We start from the raw sequence: 13,693 nt of genomic DNA on the forward strand, positions 1-13,693 counted from the left end.
GGTTCTCAGTTTGGAGACTTGGGCCAGACTCACACCTCAGAAGGCAAGTTACGTAACCTCAGTGTCCAAAACTGAGAAGTGAGGCAGCCGGACAAGATGGCCTTGGGATCATCCGCACCACCTCCCTCTCCCTCACTCAACTCCATCCAATCCGTCTCCTTCCAGGCACCAACCTACCTCCTAAAAAGCTCTCTGACTCACCCACTTTTCTTCACCATTATCTAAACCAATCTAACACCATCTAGTTCAAAGATTACAGCAAGAGCCTCAAAACCAGTCTCCAGCGATGTCATTTTTGGTGCCCTCAATCCACTTGTCATGTGGCAAGAGCCACAGAGCAGCCTTCCAAAACACATACCAGGCGGCAGCCCAACAGCCTTCGGTGGCTTTCTAGAGTCCCGAGTAATCACGTCTAAACCCTTACCCTGGCTCTGTGCCAGCTTCCTTTATCTCTGCTCCCCACCATGCTCTCCAGTCCCATCTCAGACCCTCTCCCCCACTTCATTGTCTGAGCCAAGGCCCCTGGACTACACTGCCAATAGGGGGCACCATTCTCACTGGATTCTGTAGAGCTGTGTGACTAAGTGGGCCCGCCTGAGCCCCCCGACACCGGGCTTCGGTGTCCTGAGAGGGCTGGCCCCATCCCCTCACTCTGCCACACACGTGCTCTCTACTCAGCTGACCCCCTGTCATCCCCTGGGTTTCACCGTTAGCGTCACTTCCTCGAAGCAATCTCTTAGCCCCCAGACTGGCTCTTCAGGCTTTCTTTCTCTCCCTTCACATATTCCAAAGTCTGTAGAAAACAGCGTATTCAATAACTGCCTTCCCTACTTGACAACAAGCTACATGAGGGAAAGAACTCCTGTCTTAATCTCCTCTATATTCTCTCAGCACTGAGCGACAAGCAGGCACTGTAAGAATATTTGCTGAAGAGCTGACTAGATGAACATTGATCTCTGAGTGCCTTTCCAAATCCAGTTCTCTTTGATTCTCTTGACACTGATGAACTTTTCAGTCTTCTGGCCCCTCCTAAGGTGTCCCTTTGAGCTCTCTTTTGATATCATGTGTACATTCACAGTATCAGCAGCAGGCTGGCACTGCTGACGTTTGAGACAAAGCACCGGGCTTCTAATATTCTGTGGCTCAAAGACAGAGCTGGGGTTTACTACTACGCCCAAAACATCTTGTATCACTTTCTGAGAATAAGGACTCCAACGCAGAAAACCAAATGGAAGGCAGAGGACACAAACATCCAAACACATGAATATAAATAGCACCCAAGTGACCAGCTGCGCAGGGGGCTCTGGTGGGTGGGGAGCACTGAGTGGTCCCAAGCTGGGGGGCCTAGACAACATCCCCACCTTGGTGGGCGGAGCAGGGAGCTTTCTGGGGAGGGCTATGTCCCATCTGTCAGCAGGCAGACGCTTTTCCCACACCCCTGCTGCCTGGTGACATGTTAAGAAGATTTCTAGTTACTAGTAGATTTTAGCAAGTCAATGAGACACTGGTGACATGAGCTCACCCTTTCTGTGAAGCCACAGAGCGAGGTCTCTGTGGCTGAGTTACCGAAGGTTTAGGGCGGGGACAGACTTGCTTTGGCTGGTGGGGAGGTACGTCTCTGAAAGAAGCCAAGCCCTCTGCTGACATAATGAGGCACCCGGCTTCCTCCAAATCCTAATTAGTGCTCTGCTAAAAATATTCAGTAATGAGCATGATCAGAGAACCTTTTTTATCGTGCTTTCCCGAATTGCAGTGTTTGGTTATGGAGCTATTTTAAGAAGCAGCCAAGCACATGTTCATGAAGGAAACTTTCGACAGTAGTAGGCAATATTAGCAGGATGATGAGGACCGTGGACCTGACAGCCTACTTCACTTAAGCTCCATCCTTTCTTCCAGCTTTGCTGGAGGGTTTTGACATGTAGTTCCGACAAGCAAAGCAGAGTGCTGTAAAGTTTAATTCATGCCCTCGATATCTCTGGCTTCATTTAAAGTGACTTTTGCCTTTCAAAATAGACCTCAATTAGAACGCAAACGCCACACGTGGATGCCTGGGCCATTTCTGAGCATCTTTCCCTCACCGTGAATACTCGGGCCTTCTCTCCTACGGCTCTCCCTTGGTGAGGAATCGGCAGAACAGATCAATGGCCCTGTGCGTACGTAAAGTCACGCAGAGTCTTATGCCCGTGCTCCCAGGCCAAGTAGAATACCACCTGACTACTCAATGCGAAGATGGGAATTAGGGTAGATTAGATATGGGCACAGTCCCCTTCCCCTGGAATCTGAGCTGGCCTGAGTGACTTGCTTGTAACCAAGAGAATGTGGTAGAAGTGACGCTGGCTGACCTCCAAGACTAGGGCCAAAGAAGCCTTGAGGCTTCTGTCGAGATCGCTAACTCTCCAAATGCTTCCTCTTAGGACGCACATTCTTGGAACCCAGCCACCATGCTTTTTAGAAGCCCATGCAACACAGAGAGGCCACAGGTAGGCGCTACAGTGTCAACCCCAGCTGAGCTCCTTGCTGACAAACGACCACCCACTGCCAGCCATACAAGAGCACCACCTGGGACCTCCAGCCCAAGTGGGCCTTCAGATGGCTACAGCCCCAGCCCACAGCGGAGTACAACCAGTGGAGAGACCCCAAGCAAGAACCACCCAGCCAAGCCCTGGCTGAAATTCTGCCCTACGAAATCACGAGCAAAATAAAGTGGCTCCTAATTTGTTATGCAACAATAGGGTGCTCCATTGCTTTGAGTCAGGAAATTATTGGGCCTGTTCCTATACCCTAAAATCAGGAATGCAACTTTTTCTTAGCTCACTAGAGGCTACTCACCAAGAAATGAAACCATGACCAAATGCATGTTTTCACTCTCCAAGGTAGGTGAGAAGCTTTCACCCCAGGAAATGTTGATTCAATTCACCCTGGAAGTTACCCTGGGTGAACCAGATACCTGGTCTAGATTCTTGCTACTCTGAGTGAGGTCTATGGACTTACTGTATCTACCAACCTGGGAGCTCGTTAGAAATGGGGATCTTAGGGCACCTGGGTGGCTCAGTAGGTTAAGCGTCCGACTTCAGCTCAGGTCATGATCTCATGGTTCGTGAGTTGGAGACCTGCACTGATAGCTGATAGCTCAGATCCTGGAGCCTGCTTTGGATTCTGTGTCTCCCTTTCTCTGCCCCTCCCCCGCTCACATTCTCTCTCAAAAGTAAACATTAAAAAAGTTTTTTTAATAAATAAAAAAGAAATGGGGATCTTAGCGGCACCTGGGTGGCTCAGTCAACTGGGTGTCTGGCTTCAGCTCACGTCATGATCTCACGTTGTGTAGGTTTAAGTCCTGTGTCGGGCTCTGTGCTGACAGCTCAGAGCCTGGCGCCTGCTTCTGATTCTGTCTCTCTCTCTCTCTCTCTCTCTCTCTGCCCCTCCTCCGCTCACACTCGGTCTCTCTCTCTCTCTCTCTCTCTCAAAAATAAACATTAAAAAAAAAAGAAATGGGGATCTTAGGTCCTACTAGACCTACCGAATCCAAATCTGCATTTAAAAAGATCTGTCAGAATGTCTCCTAAGGCAAGGAAAACAAAAGCAAAAGAAAACTATTGGGTGTATTACAAAGGTTCTGCACAGCAAAGGAAACAAACCAACAAAACAAAAAGGACAACCTACTGATTGGGAGCAGATATTTGTAAATGACCTATCCCATTAGGGGTTAGTATCCAAAACATATAAAGAACTTATACAACTCAACACCAAAAAATAAATAATCAAATTAAAAATGGGCAGAAGACATGAAGGCATGTGAAAAGATGTTCAGCATCACTCATCACCAGGGAAATGCATATCAAAACCACAATAAGACACCACCTCACATCTGTCAGAATGGCTAAAATCAAATACACACGAAACAACAAATGTTGGTAAGGATGTGGAGGAAAAGGAACCCTCATGCACTGTTGGTAGGAATGCAAACTGGGGCAGCCACTGTGAAAAAGGCTATGGAGGTTCCTCAAAAAATTAAAAACACAATTACCCTAGGATCCAGTAATTGCACTACGAGGTATTTACCCAAAAAATACGAAAACTCTCATTCAAAAAGATATACGCACCCCTATGTTTACTGCAGCATTATGTACAATAGCCAAGATGTAGAGCAACCTAAGTGTCCACTGATAGATGAATAGATAAAGATGTGGTATATGTGTACAATGGGATACTACTTAGCTATAAAAAAAATGAAATCTTGCCATTTGCAATGACATGGATGGATCTAGAGGGTATAATGCCAAGTGAAATTAGTCAAAGAAAGACAAATACCATATGATTTCACTCATATGTGGAATTTAAGAAACGGACAAATGAGCCAAGGGGGGAAAAAGAGAGACAGACAAACCAAGAAATAGACTCTTAACTATAGAAAACTGATAGTTACCAGAGGGGAGGTGGGTGAGGGGATAGGTGAAACAGGTGATGGGGATAAAGAGTACACTTATGATGATGAGCACTGAGTCATGTACAGAATTATTGAATCGCTATATTGTACACCTGAAACTAACACTCTATTTTTTTAATTTTGATTTTAGTTAACATACAGTGCAGTATTGGTTTCAGGAGAATTTGTGATTCATCACTTACAACACCCAGCGCTCATCACAAGTGCCCTCCTTACTACCCATCACCCATCTAGCTCATCTCCCACCCACCTCCCTCCATCACCCACAGTTTGTTCTCTATCATTAAGAGTCTCTTGTGGTTTGTTTCCCTCTCTTCTCTTCACCCACCTTCCCATATGTCTCTCTATTTTGTTTCTTAAATTCCACCTATGAGTGAAATCATACGGTATTGGTCTTTCTGATTGTATATAACGTTGTATGTTAACTGTACAGGAAGAGATGGAGGGAGGGAGGGAGAGAAAAGAAAAGAAAAGAAAAGAAAAGAAAAGAAAGGAAGAAAATAAGAAAGGAAAGGAAGGAGGAAAGAAGAGAGGAGGAGGGAGAGAGAGAGAGAGAGAAGAAAGAGAAAAGAGAAAAAAGAAGAAAAAAGAGAGACAGAGAGAGATCTTGTGGGGATCTGTAGTCACATTTACATTTGACAAGCTCTGGTCTATACCAGGTCCTTCATGGCGATTGTAGGGAAGGAGTAGCTGGCTCATAGCTCAGATCTTCCAAAGACTTAAAAAGGTAATAACCTCCCTATGCCATAACCCACCTCCTCACAACTGATTCATCAGCCAGTTTCTCCGCACCTTCTCCCCTCCTACCCCTGCCATGTTCCTCAGCAGCCTTCCAAGTCTGAAGCATATGGGGTTTCCTTCTTGGAACTTCTTATAAACAAGACAAGACTGGCATGTGAGAGAGTCAGGCCTCTTGTTCTTACCCAATGCTCCTGACCACCGCCAGGGGGAGGCCTTTCTGAGAACACAGCACAGACCTGACTACCAGCCCTGGTGCGGGGTGCATGGAGCTTCCCCAGCTGGCCCCAAAAGGGTTTGAACCAACGAAAACACCATCAGGAAGACTAAGTATATTATAGGTAACAGAATAGTTTTCTGAAATATTATCCAATGTCGTGTTCATTTCTGGGGATGATGTCTGTTCTGAGGTCCTGTTGGCACTGATGGGGAGACCTCCATTATCTCAGGGGAAAGAAGCTGCAGCTGAGAATACAGGAGAAGGCGTTCAGCTTCTGACTTCTGAAACGGGCTCTTTTGAAGGCTCGTTTCAAAAAGAACTGTTTTGAAAGGTAAGGCTTTCACTTGAAAGAGCCATGCTTTGAGGACTACAAAAAAAAAGGTTTTCTAAATCCCAGAAAGTGCCCCTTTCATTATTAAGAAGCAGAGGCTGAGTGGACTCAGAGTGAGGAGTGTTTTCCTGTAAGCCTTGGAGTGGGGAAAACATGCAATTCACCACGTGGCAGCGTCTTACCCTCCAGGCAGAGGAAAAGCCCCTCCTGAGATCGAGGGGAAAGAACCCGGAGAGGGATAAGGAGGGGAAGGATGGAAGTGAGAAAATGTGAGTGGGGCCTGTCCCTTGCCCCCACTCAGAGTCAAACCCCAGGGTCAGGGACAGGCAAGTGAACCCATTAGACAGCCCAGACCAGAGGGGCTGGTACCCCATTCACCTTCAGGAACTTTGGGAGAAAATGGTCTCCCAGAGACCCCATGCCAACATGGGGAGGCCTCAGTAGAGCATTCCTTACAGTGGGCGCGTCAGGCGGGACTGACATGGCCCCTCCCACAGCTGTCCAGTAGATTAGGGAAGACATTTGTAAAGTTCCCAGGGGCCCTCTGGAGAAACACTGAAGGTAGCGGAGATTTAAAATCTGCATGACCGCTGGGCGGCACACCCAGAGCATAGGGATGGGATCCTGTAGCAAAGGCTGTGGCAAGGACAGGCCAAATGGAGAGGTGGCTGGATGTCAGAAGGCTATGATGGGGGGCTTCGTCGCCACAGATGATGGCTGAGCAGGTCCGATACCATACAATGAAAGATAAGCAAGAACCAGTTCCCCACCCCATGCCAGGCCAACACATAGGGCCCAGGAACAGAGATCACCCCAGGAGAAAAAGGCCAAAAGCTGACTCTACACAGTCCCAGTGCAGACCTAGCACAGTGTCGAGTACTGTAAATGTCCAGGGTGTTATTCCCTGTCATCTGGGGAAATGGGAGCTCCTGAGTAGGTTCAGCTGCAGAAATGACTCCTGTCCTCCTACCTGGTTGATCCTTCCCCCACAAGAGACCCCCACAAGAGTGTTCATGGCACTTCCCTGACTCGGAATGGCACCTGGCTCCATGTGACATATAGAATTAAATCTACACTACCCCATCCTGCCAATCGCCATCTCTGCTCTCACCTCTACACACCCTATACTGCATGAACATTTGATTTTCTCCAAATGCGCTATGCTTCATAAGCTCCCACCTTCGGACATGCATCCCCGGCCTACAGCACACACCCCTCCACAGGCTTCTAATATTTTGAGGTAATTATTTTGTCTCTGCCATCTCCCACGGGTGAGAACTAGGTCTTATTCGTATTTGCATACCATTTCCCCTCCAACAATTCCTGGCTTGTGGACGCACTCAGGGAATTCATGGTTTCACCAATGAGAGTCCAAATGATCCAAAGATGGAGTGGGCTGCCTTGGGAGGTAGGAGCTCCCCCATCACGGGAGATGGAGAAGTCCCAGTTCTATCAGGAAGTGGCAGTGACGCCAAGGAGGGGCTAGGAGACTGGGTTTGTAACCCTCAGGAGCCCATCCTACCTCAAGAGTCCGAAGGTCCATATGTACCAGGAAAAGGCTTTAGTGGCGGTGGGCTGAAAGTAAGGGACGGTGGGGCCAACGTGGGTGGAGTGCCAGTGGTTCCCAGGAAGAGGGGAAGACGGCTGTGATGGGGACAGCTCAAGTATAATGGGTATATCACACTTCTTGAAATCTCCCAGTAAAGCAAATGCTAACTCACAAGAGCAGGGGGCCGGACGTGCCAGATAATGGTTTCACGTATGTAGGAAGGTATGCTTGGACACACTTACAGTGCCCAGAGAGGAGAGGTATGATAGAAAGCCAAACAGCAGACAACAAACCAAGCCATTAATAATCTACTTCCACACCTAACTCTAGTTAAAATACCAATTCCAACCCATCCTTTCCTCAAACTCTTCCTTGCTCCAAGTTTCTCAGGCAGCGGTAGCCTTATGGGAGATTAATGGAAGGCAGTCAGGTGAAGGAAGGTGGACAGAGAACTTACGTAATTCAGGCCACTATCCTGCCTCCTTCCACCGGGGACATCTCCATTTTTAAGGTCAGAAAAACCATGTGACCCTATAAGAGGGTACAAGTAATTACCTTTGCCCCGTCTGTCTTTTAAAATAATCCAAATGGATAGACTCTGGGGAGACTGGGTATTTAAAAAGTCCTAGCAATGACTATTTTAATTCTTAGGTGATTACCGGAAACCCTGTGACACCGACTGAAAACGTCAGCTCAGAAAAACACTAAGTGTTGGGTGGTGAGTGCATAGCAGAGACTATTTTTCCATTACACATCTGCCCCCAAAAGCACCTATTATTTGTGATTTATATTCCCTTGCCTTTTATAAGACAGAGCAAGAAAAATGCAAATCCACAGATATAATTTTAAAGGTATTTCATTCAGATCATAGTCATTTTTGCAACAAGTCACATGGCAAACCCTTCCATCTTTCTCTGAGATTTTGTTGGGCTGTGAGCCTTTGGTGGTTCAGAGTAATTTAGTGCATATAGTCGGCATCTCCCTTCAATAAAGGGGTGAGGGACTCAGTGGCCATGATACCAATGGAAAGCAAACAAATTAGATGCAAAGGCTGATAAAATTCAGCCCCAAGTCACCCCTTAATCTAAGTAATTTGAAAAACTCCACAAGATAGAGTACGTGCGCAAATTATCTAGGTAAATGGCCCTACGCCCTGTGTAGTGCGAAGAGCTCTTGCCAACGGAAGACGTCCATCTTAGCTAACTCGCCATCATACTCCATTAAAAACACCCTCTTGCTGGAGTGCCTGGCTGGCTCAGTCAGAGGAGCGTGCGACTCCTGATCTTGGGGTCGTGGGTTCAAGCCCCATGCCGGGTGTAGAGATTACTTAAATAAATAAAACTTTTTTGAGAAAGCACCCTGTTGCTTAGCCAGTATTGAACGAGCACTACAAATGTACCAGGGACTATGGGGGGATGTGAAGATGGATGAGACACAGCACAGACTATGGCACCTCATTCTAGGCAGGGATCCCCACACGCACCTGGAGGGAGGGAGGGAGGGAGGGACGGAGGCAGAGAGGGGGAGAGAGGAAGAGTGGGAGGGAGAGAGGGAGGTAAGGGGAGAGACAGAGAGAGGGAGGGGGGAGGAGGAGGGGGGACAGAGAGAGAGACAGAGAGAGAGAGAGAAACTATCAGGATGCCACCAGAAAGGAGCTGAAAAGAAGGTCCATTTGCCAAGAGTGTCCAAGGAAGGTAGCGGGAGGGTACTGCTGCTGAATCATGCCCCAGGGAGACAGGGCATGTCAAGCGCTAGGTCCTCAATGGGGCACAGAGTAGGCATAGGCGCTCAGAGCAAGGGCACGCCAAGGCCAGAGAAGAGCTGGAGCCAAGGCACTAAGTAGGGGTGTGTCTGGGCACAAGGATGGGCTCCGTGTGCCTGGAGTTTAGGGTCTGAGCAAGGCGGTGCAGAGCCCAGGCTGGCAAGATGCAGAGGCTGGGCAGGGCCAACAGACCGAAACCCAGTAACCAAACCCAGGAGCAGTCAGAGAGACTGAAGGAAATTAGAAGGTCCCACAAGTATCCCAGAAGAAGAGGACAAGAGCACCCACGCAAGGAGAGGAGTCAGCAGGGTTGTTATGTCCAGAGGACAGAGTCGAGGCCACTGGATTTGGTGGTCCAAAGGTCATGACCAAAGTGAGGAAGGATGGAACGTCAGTGAGAGCGCAGGCATCTGGGAATGACCAGGAGAGCACCTGCAGGTTGCCAGGAAGGGACTACTGACCCAGGATGTGACTGGAGATGGAGGGAGAGGGAGGGCAGAAGAAGGATTTGATTTGTTTTATTTGTTCTTGTTTGATTTGTTTATTTGTTTGAAGTTCTTACAGACTTTCAAAGATTGTAAGCTGAGACGAAACTACTAGAGAGTGAAAACCCTGCATGGCAAAGAGAGGAAGAATGAATGAAACAGGCTCCACGGAAGGGAGAAGCTTGGTGCAGATAAAGACGTCAGCCTGGGACACAAAACATACCCCTTTTCCTCAGGATGCAGGACAGGAGGTGAAGAGGAGAGGAGTTGCAGGTCAATCAGGGCAGGAAGCGGGTAAATGTTATCAAGGAACATCGACAATCCCGCTGAGGCTAGAAACCACAGACCTGTTACGATGCCCCAACAGTGATTTCCCTCAAGTCCTTAGCACCAAAGGAAAAGGAACAGAGAAGGTGACGAAGGAATGAACCCCAGGGAATCTGCAACGGACGGAAACCGGCCTCTCTCCAGCCCCCTAATAACTCCCTGGGGCAGACTAGAGTCTCTGAGTTTAAAAGAAATGCTTAGTGACAACTGGGACAACTTCCAAAGTGCAGGCACTGTGTCTGCCCTCCATGACACTGCTTAACAGTTTGGGGAAGGAAATACTCTACCTGATTTCTCAAATATTTACGCATTCTTTTTTTCCCCTCTGCCTGTGGTACCTGAGGATATTACTGTGACGTGATAGGATGACATAAGGCAGGACTGACTTTGGAGACAAGGAGTCCAAATTGTTAATTACCCAGTTATCTGTCTTCTTCTGGAAGGAACGCTCTTGTAAGTATAAAATCATTTCATTGTGGAGACTTAAATGTGAATGAGGAAAATGCCCTCTAAACAATAGGGTCCTATGGTTTCAGTCTGACGAACCCTAAAACTGAGCCTCAAACTAGAAGATGAGTACTTCGGTGCTCAAGTTAATTCTTGTATAAATACCTAAATGGTGTTTGTCCTCCAACTGAGCCTTAGCACATGTCAGCAGAAGCTTGTAGAGGCTACTTGGCAGACATCTGAAATTCCGGTGCCTCCCATGTATGTGCTGCAAGCCCAGGGCAGATGTCTCTGTTTAAACCTCAAGGTCATAATGCAGTGGACAGGTGTGCATAGGGGAACTCACCGGCTTCTTTGATATGCTTGTAAACATCGTCAGAGCCGGCAGAAGAGTAGGGAATGTCATCATGGGCCACAAAGTCAATCTGTTGGAGACAGAGAAGAGTGATGTCACCACTAGGATGGATGTGCATGTCTGTGATTTGCACATGCCTTTTTTTTTTAACTTTTATTTATTTTTGAGAGACAGAGCACGAGCGGAGGAAGGGCAGAGAGAGAGGGAGAGACAGAATCCAAAGCAGGCTGCAGGCTCCAGGCTCCGAGCTGTCAGCCCAGAGCCCGACGCGGGGCTCGAACTCACAGACTGCGAGATCATGACCTGAGCCGAAGTCGGACGCTTAACTGACTGAGCCACCCAGGTGCCTCTGCACATGTCTTTTTGAGATCAAGCATTCGTAATAAAGCAGTTGAAATAAGCAGTTTATAATGGGGATTTGAATCCTCGACTGAAAGGTCCTGACTGCCAAATGTCTCCTTTTCCAGGAAATAAAGCGAACGAGGTCGGTTTGTCTCCTCTACTGGTCCCTCTTTCTCTCTCCTCTGACAGGAGGTTTTGTTGCCCTTCTGTCCATCTGCCTTTCAGCTTTCTCCTTAGAGAATCCATTCGTTGTTCAGATTTTCCTCACCCCTGCTATGATGAGGGACCCAAAAAACCTCCATTTCCTGTCTCATCCATAGGAATAGGCCTTCACGCTTGAGTCGTGTTTTATGTGGGGAAAATGAATTCACACCTCTTTTCTTATTTGATCTTCCTGACCACCTTGTTAGGCAGGTGGGGCACGTGCTACTATTTCCGTTGGGACAGAAGGCTGCTGCTGGTAGAAGACTTGTCAGATCTGCCTGAAGTCACCCTTTTCTATTTCACTGCCCTCTGCTGTCACTTTAAAATCAAGCGATTTGAAATTTCATTCCGCCTAAAAGCTAGTGTCCCCTTGCAGTGGCACCTCCATTTTCCCAGTTTACCTAGGCCCCAAACACCTCAGAGTCGGCCTTCTTCCCCTACATCCTTCAGTCTCCGTGACACATGGGTCGCAAGATCCACGGGGGTGCGTGCGCGTCTGTGCGCACATGCGAACGTACATGCACGCGTGTGCACCCATCACGTCCTCCCCGCAGCTACTACACCCAATCCGGGGCCCCGTCACCTGGGTTACTGATACCAACCTACACCTGACCTTCCTCACCGCAGGCTCTCTCCCTTCCAAGCCATCCCTCCGTGACACGCTGGGGGTGGGGCACTTCCTTGGGAAACAGTTTTCTTTGTGTCATTCGTTTTCCTGCTCATCTTCACTGGCTCCCTGTTTCCTGCTCCACCCGGTGAAAACCTGCTGCCTGGCTGTCCAAGCCCTTTGCAACCAGGCTTCACTCCACCTCGAGGCGCAGTTTAGAACAGCAGTGTGATCTGCCTGTGCCGCCGCTTCCTAGCTAGGTAACTCTTAGGTTGGCTGTAAGGATGAAACCACGATTTCCCACCCTTGGTATCTGCAACGTTTTGAGGTGGACGGTTTTTTGAGGGGCGTCCCGTAGGAAGCTTAGTAGCACCCGTGGCCTTTACCTGCTGGAGGCCGGTACCCGCCCCCCAGCGGTGACGGCCAAAAACGTCTCCAGACACCGCCAGACGTCCCTTGAGGGCAAACTTAAGTCCATTTGAGAATCACTGGATTAAATGAAGTAATTACGTGCAAGGGCTAAAAATCACCTGGGACACTCATACTTAGTTCCTCTTCCTCTCCAACGACAACAAAGTCTCAGGGTAGCCATGAGACTGAATGCGACTCACGTGGGAGCAAAGCCCTCAGCACGGTGCCTGGCACATGCTAAGTAAGAAGTGGCAGCCCTCGCGCCCATCACTGGTACCCCCGGCACGCCTGGCACAAGTGGAATGTACAATAGATGCTTCATAAAAACGCGTTAGTGATTGCTGGAAGTAAATCATATTGTAGTTTCTCCTTTTTCTTTTTATTCTTGCTGAGAAATTGTCTCCTCTGCCATTATCCATGCACATTTATCAGTGTTCTCTCTTCTCTTCTCCATCGTGAATTTAAAAATAGAAAAGAAAACTCTTAGAACAGCTTAATCTTGTTTTTTTTGTGTGCTGCTTATAAAAGGGAAGAATAGGGCCTAATGTGGAGCTGGTGGGGAGATTCAAAGCACATAATTTGATGCAGATCAAAAGAATTTCTCATGTTTTCAACTAATAAAAATCTTGTAGCAGTAGGAGTCTCAGGGTCACAAAATCACACATATAAAGTTCCTTCCTTAAAGGCTGACCCCTGCTCTTCTGGATACAGGGCGTGTTCATTTGTTCCATGAAAAATGATGCCTGCGAATCTATAAGCATCAGTAGCGATGATGGTGGTGATAACGACAGTAACATTTTTGGAGCTCGCGCTAGGGGCCAGCCAGCGTTCAAAGGGTTTTACTTAGATGATCTCATTAGATTCTCAAAAGAGTCCCATGAGAGAAGTACGAATACTGCCCCCAGTTTACAATTTAGGTAAGTTAGTTCAGTATCTTGCTCAAGGTCCCGCAGTTTGGAAGGGATAGAGGTCACACTTGAACATGGTGGTCTAGCTCTAGCACCCACACTGAGGATGGAAGAGGATATCAGTCCCCAGGCTTGGGCAGAAGACAGGTGCTATGTCAAGTGACACCACATGATAGTTCCTGAAGCTACCTCTTCTAGCAAGTGGAAGCTTCTGGGCTTTCTGCATGTAAGGTGCAGAGCCAGATTCCAATTCTGCTACTTAGAGAACATGGAAGAGGAAGCACCTTGTGTTTTTCCAGAAACTCTGGAGTGAGGGTCCATGGAGCATCTCTAATGACTTCGTCCACATAGCGACAGTGTCTGAGGGCTTCATATCTCTCTGCTTCGTTCATCACAGTGAAACCTTTGAATTTGTGGGTGAGGTCATCACTGCAAACTGAAACAGACAAATGTGTTAAAGGCTGCCACCTGGCCCAGGCCCTGCTGACAGCCATCTCGGTACACACAGGGCTTATTCAGCAAAACAAAAGGATCTCAGCCTTACTTGGTACATGACATAATCA

General features: G+C 48.0%; 1 protein-coding gene across 5 annotated transcripts in view; it reads right to left on the reverse strand.

Annotated features, from left to right (window-relative positions):
• PCYT1B (phosphate cytidylyltransferase 1, choline, beta) overlaps positions 1-13,693 on the reverse strand; it is a 125,696-nt gene that overhangs the window by 35,104 nt on the left and 76,899 nt on the right. For 4 of the 5 annotated variants that reach the window (XM_030306177.1, XM_030306179.1, XM_030306178.1 and 1 more), the window contains 2 exons: positions 13,415-13,566; positions 10,650-10,728 (listed from right to left, as the gene is read on the reverse strand). The exons of the other annotated variant lie outside the window; for it this stretch is intronic. In XM_030306177.1, coding sequence (XP_030162037.1) covers positions 10,650-10,728; positions 13,415-13,566 — 231 coding nt within the window. The remainder of the gene's footprint in view (positions 1-10,649; positions 10,729-13,414; positions 13,567-13,693) is intronic. 5 annotated transcript variants of the gene reach the window in all.

Source organism: Lynx canadensis, chromosome X, assembly GCF_007474595.2.
Source record: "Lynx canadensis isolate LIC74 chromosome X, mLynCan4.pri.v2, whole genome shotgun sequence".
Lineage (NCBI taxonomy): Eukaryota > Metazoa > Chordata > Mammalia > Carnivora > Felidae > Lynx > Lynx canadensis.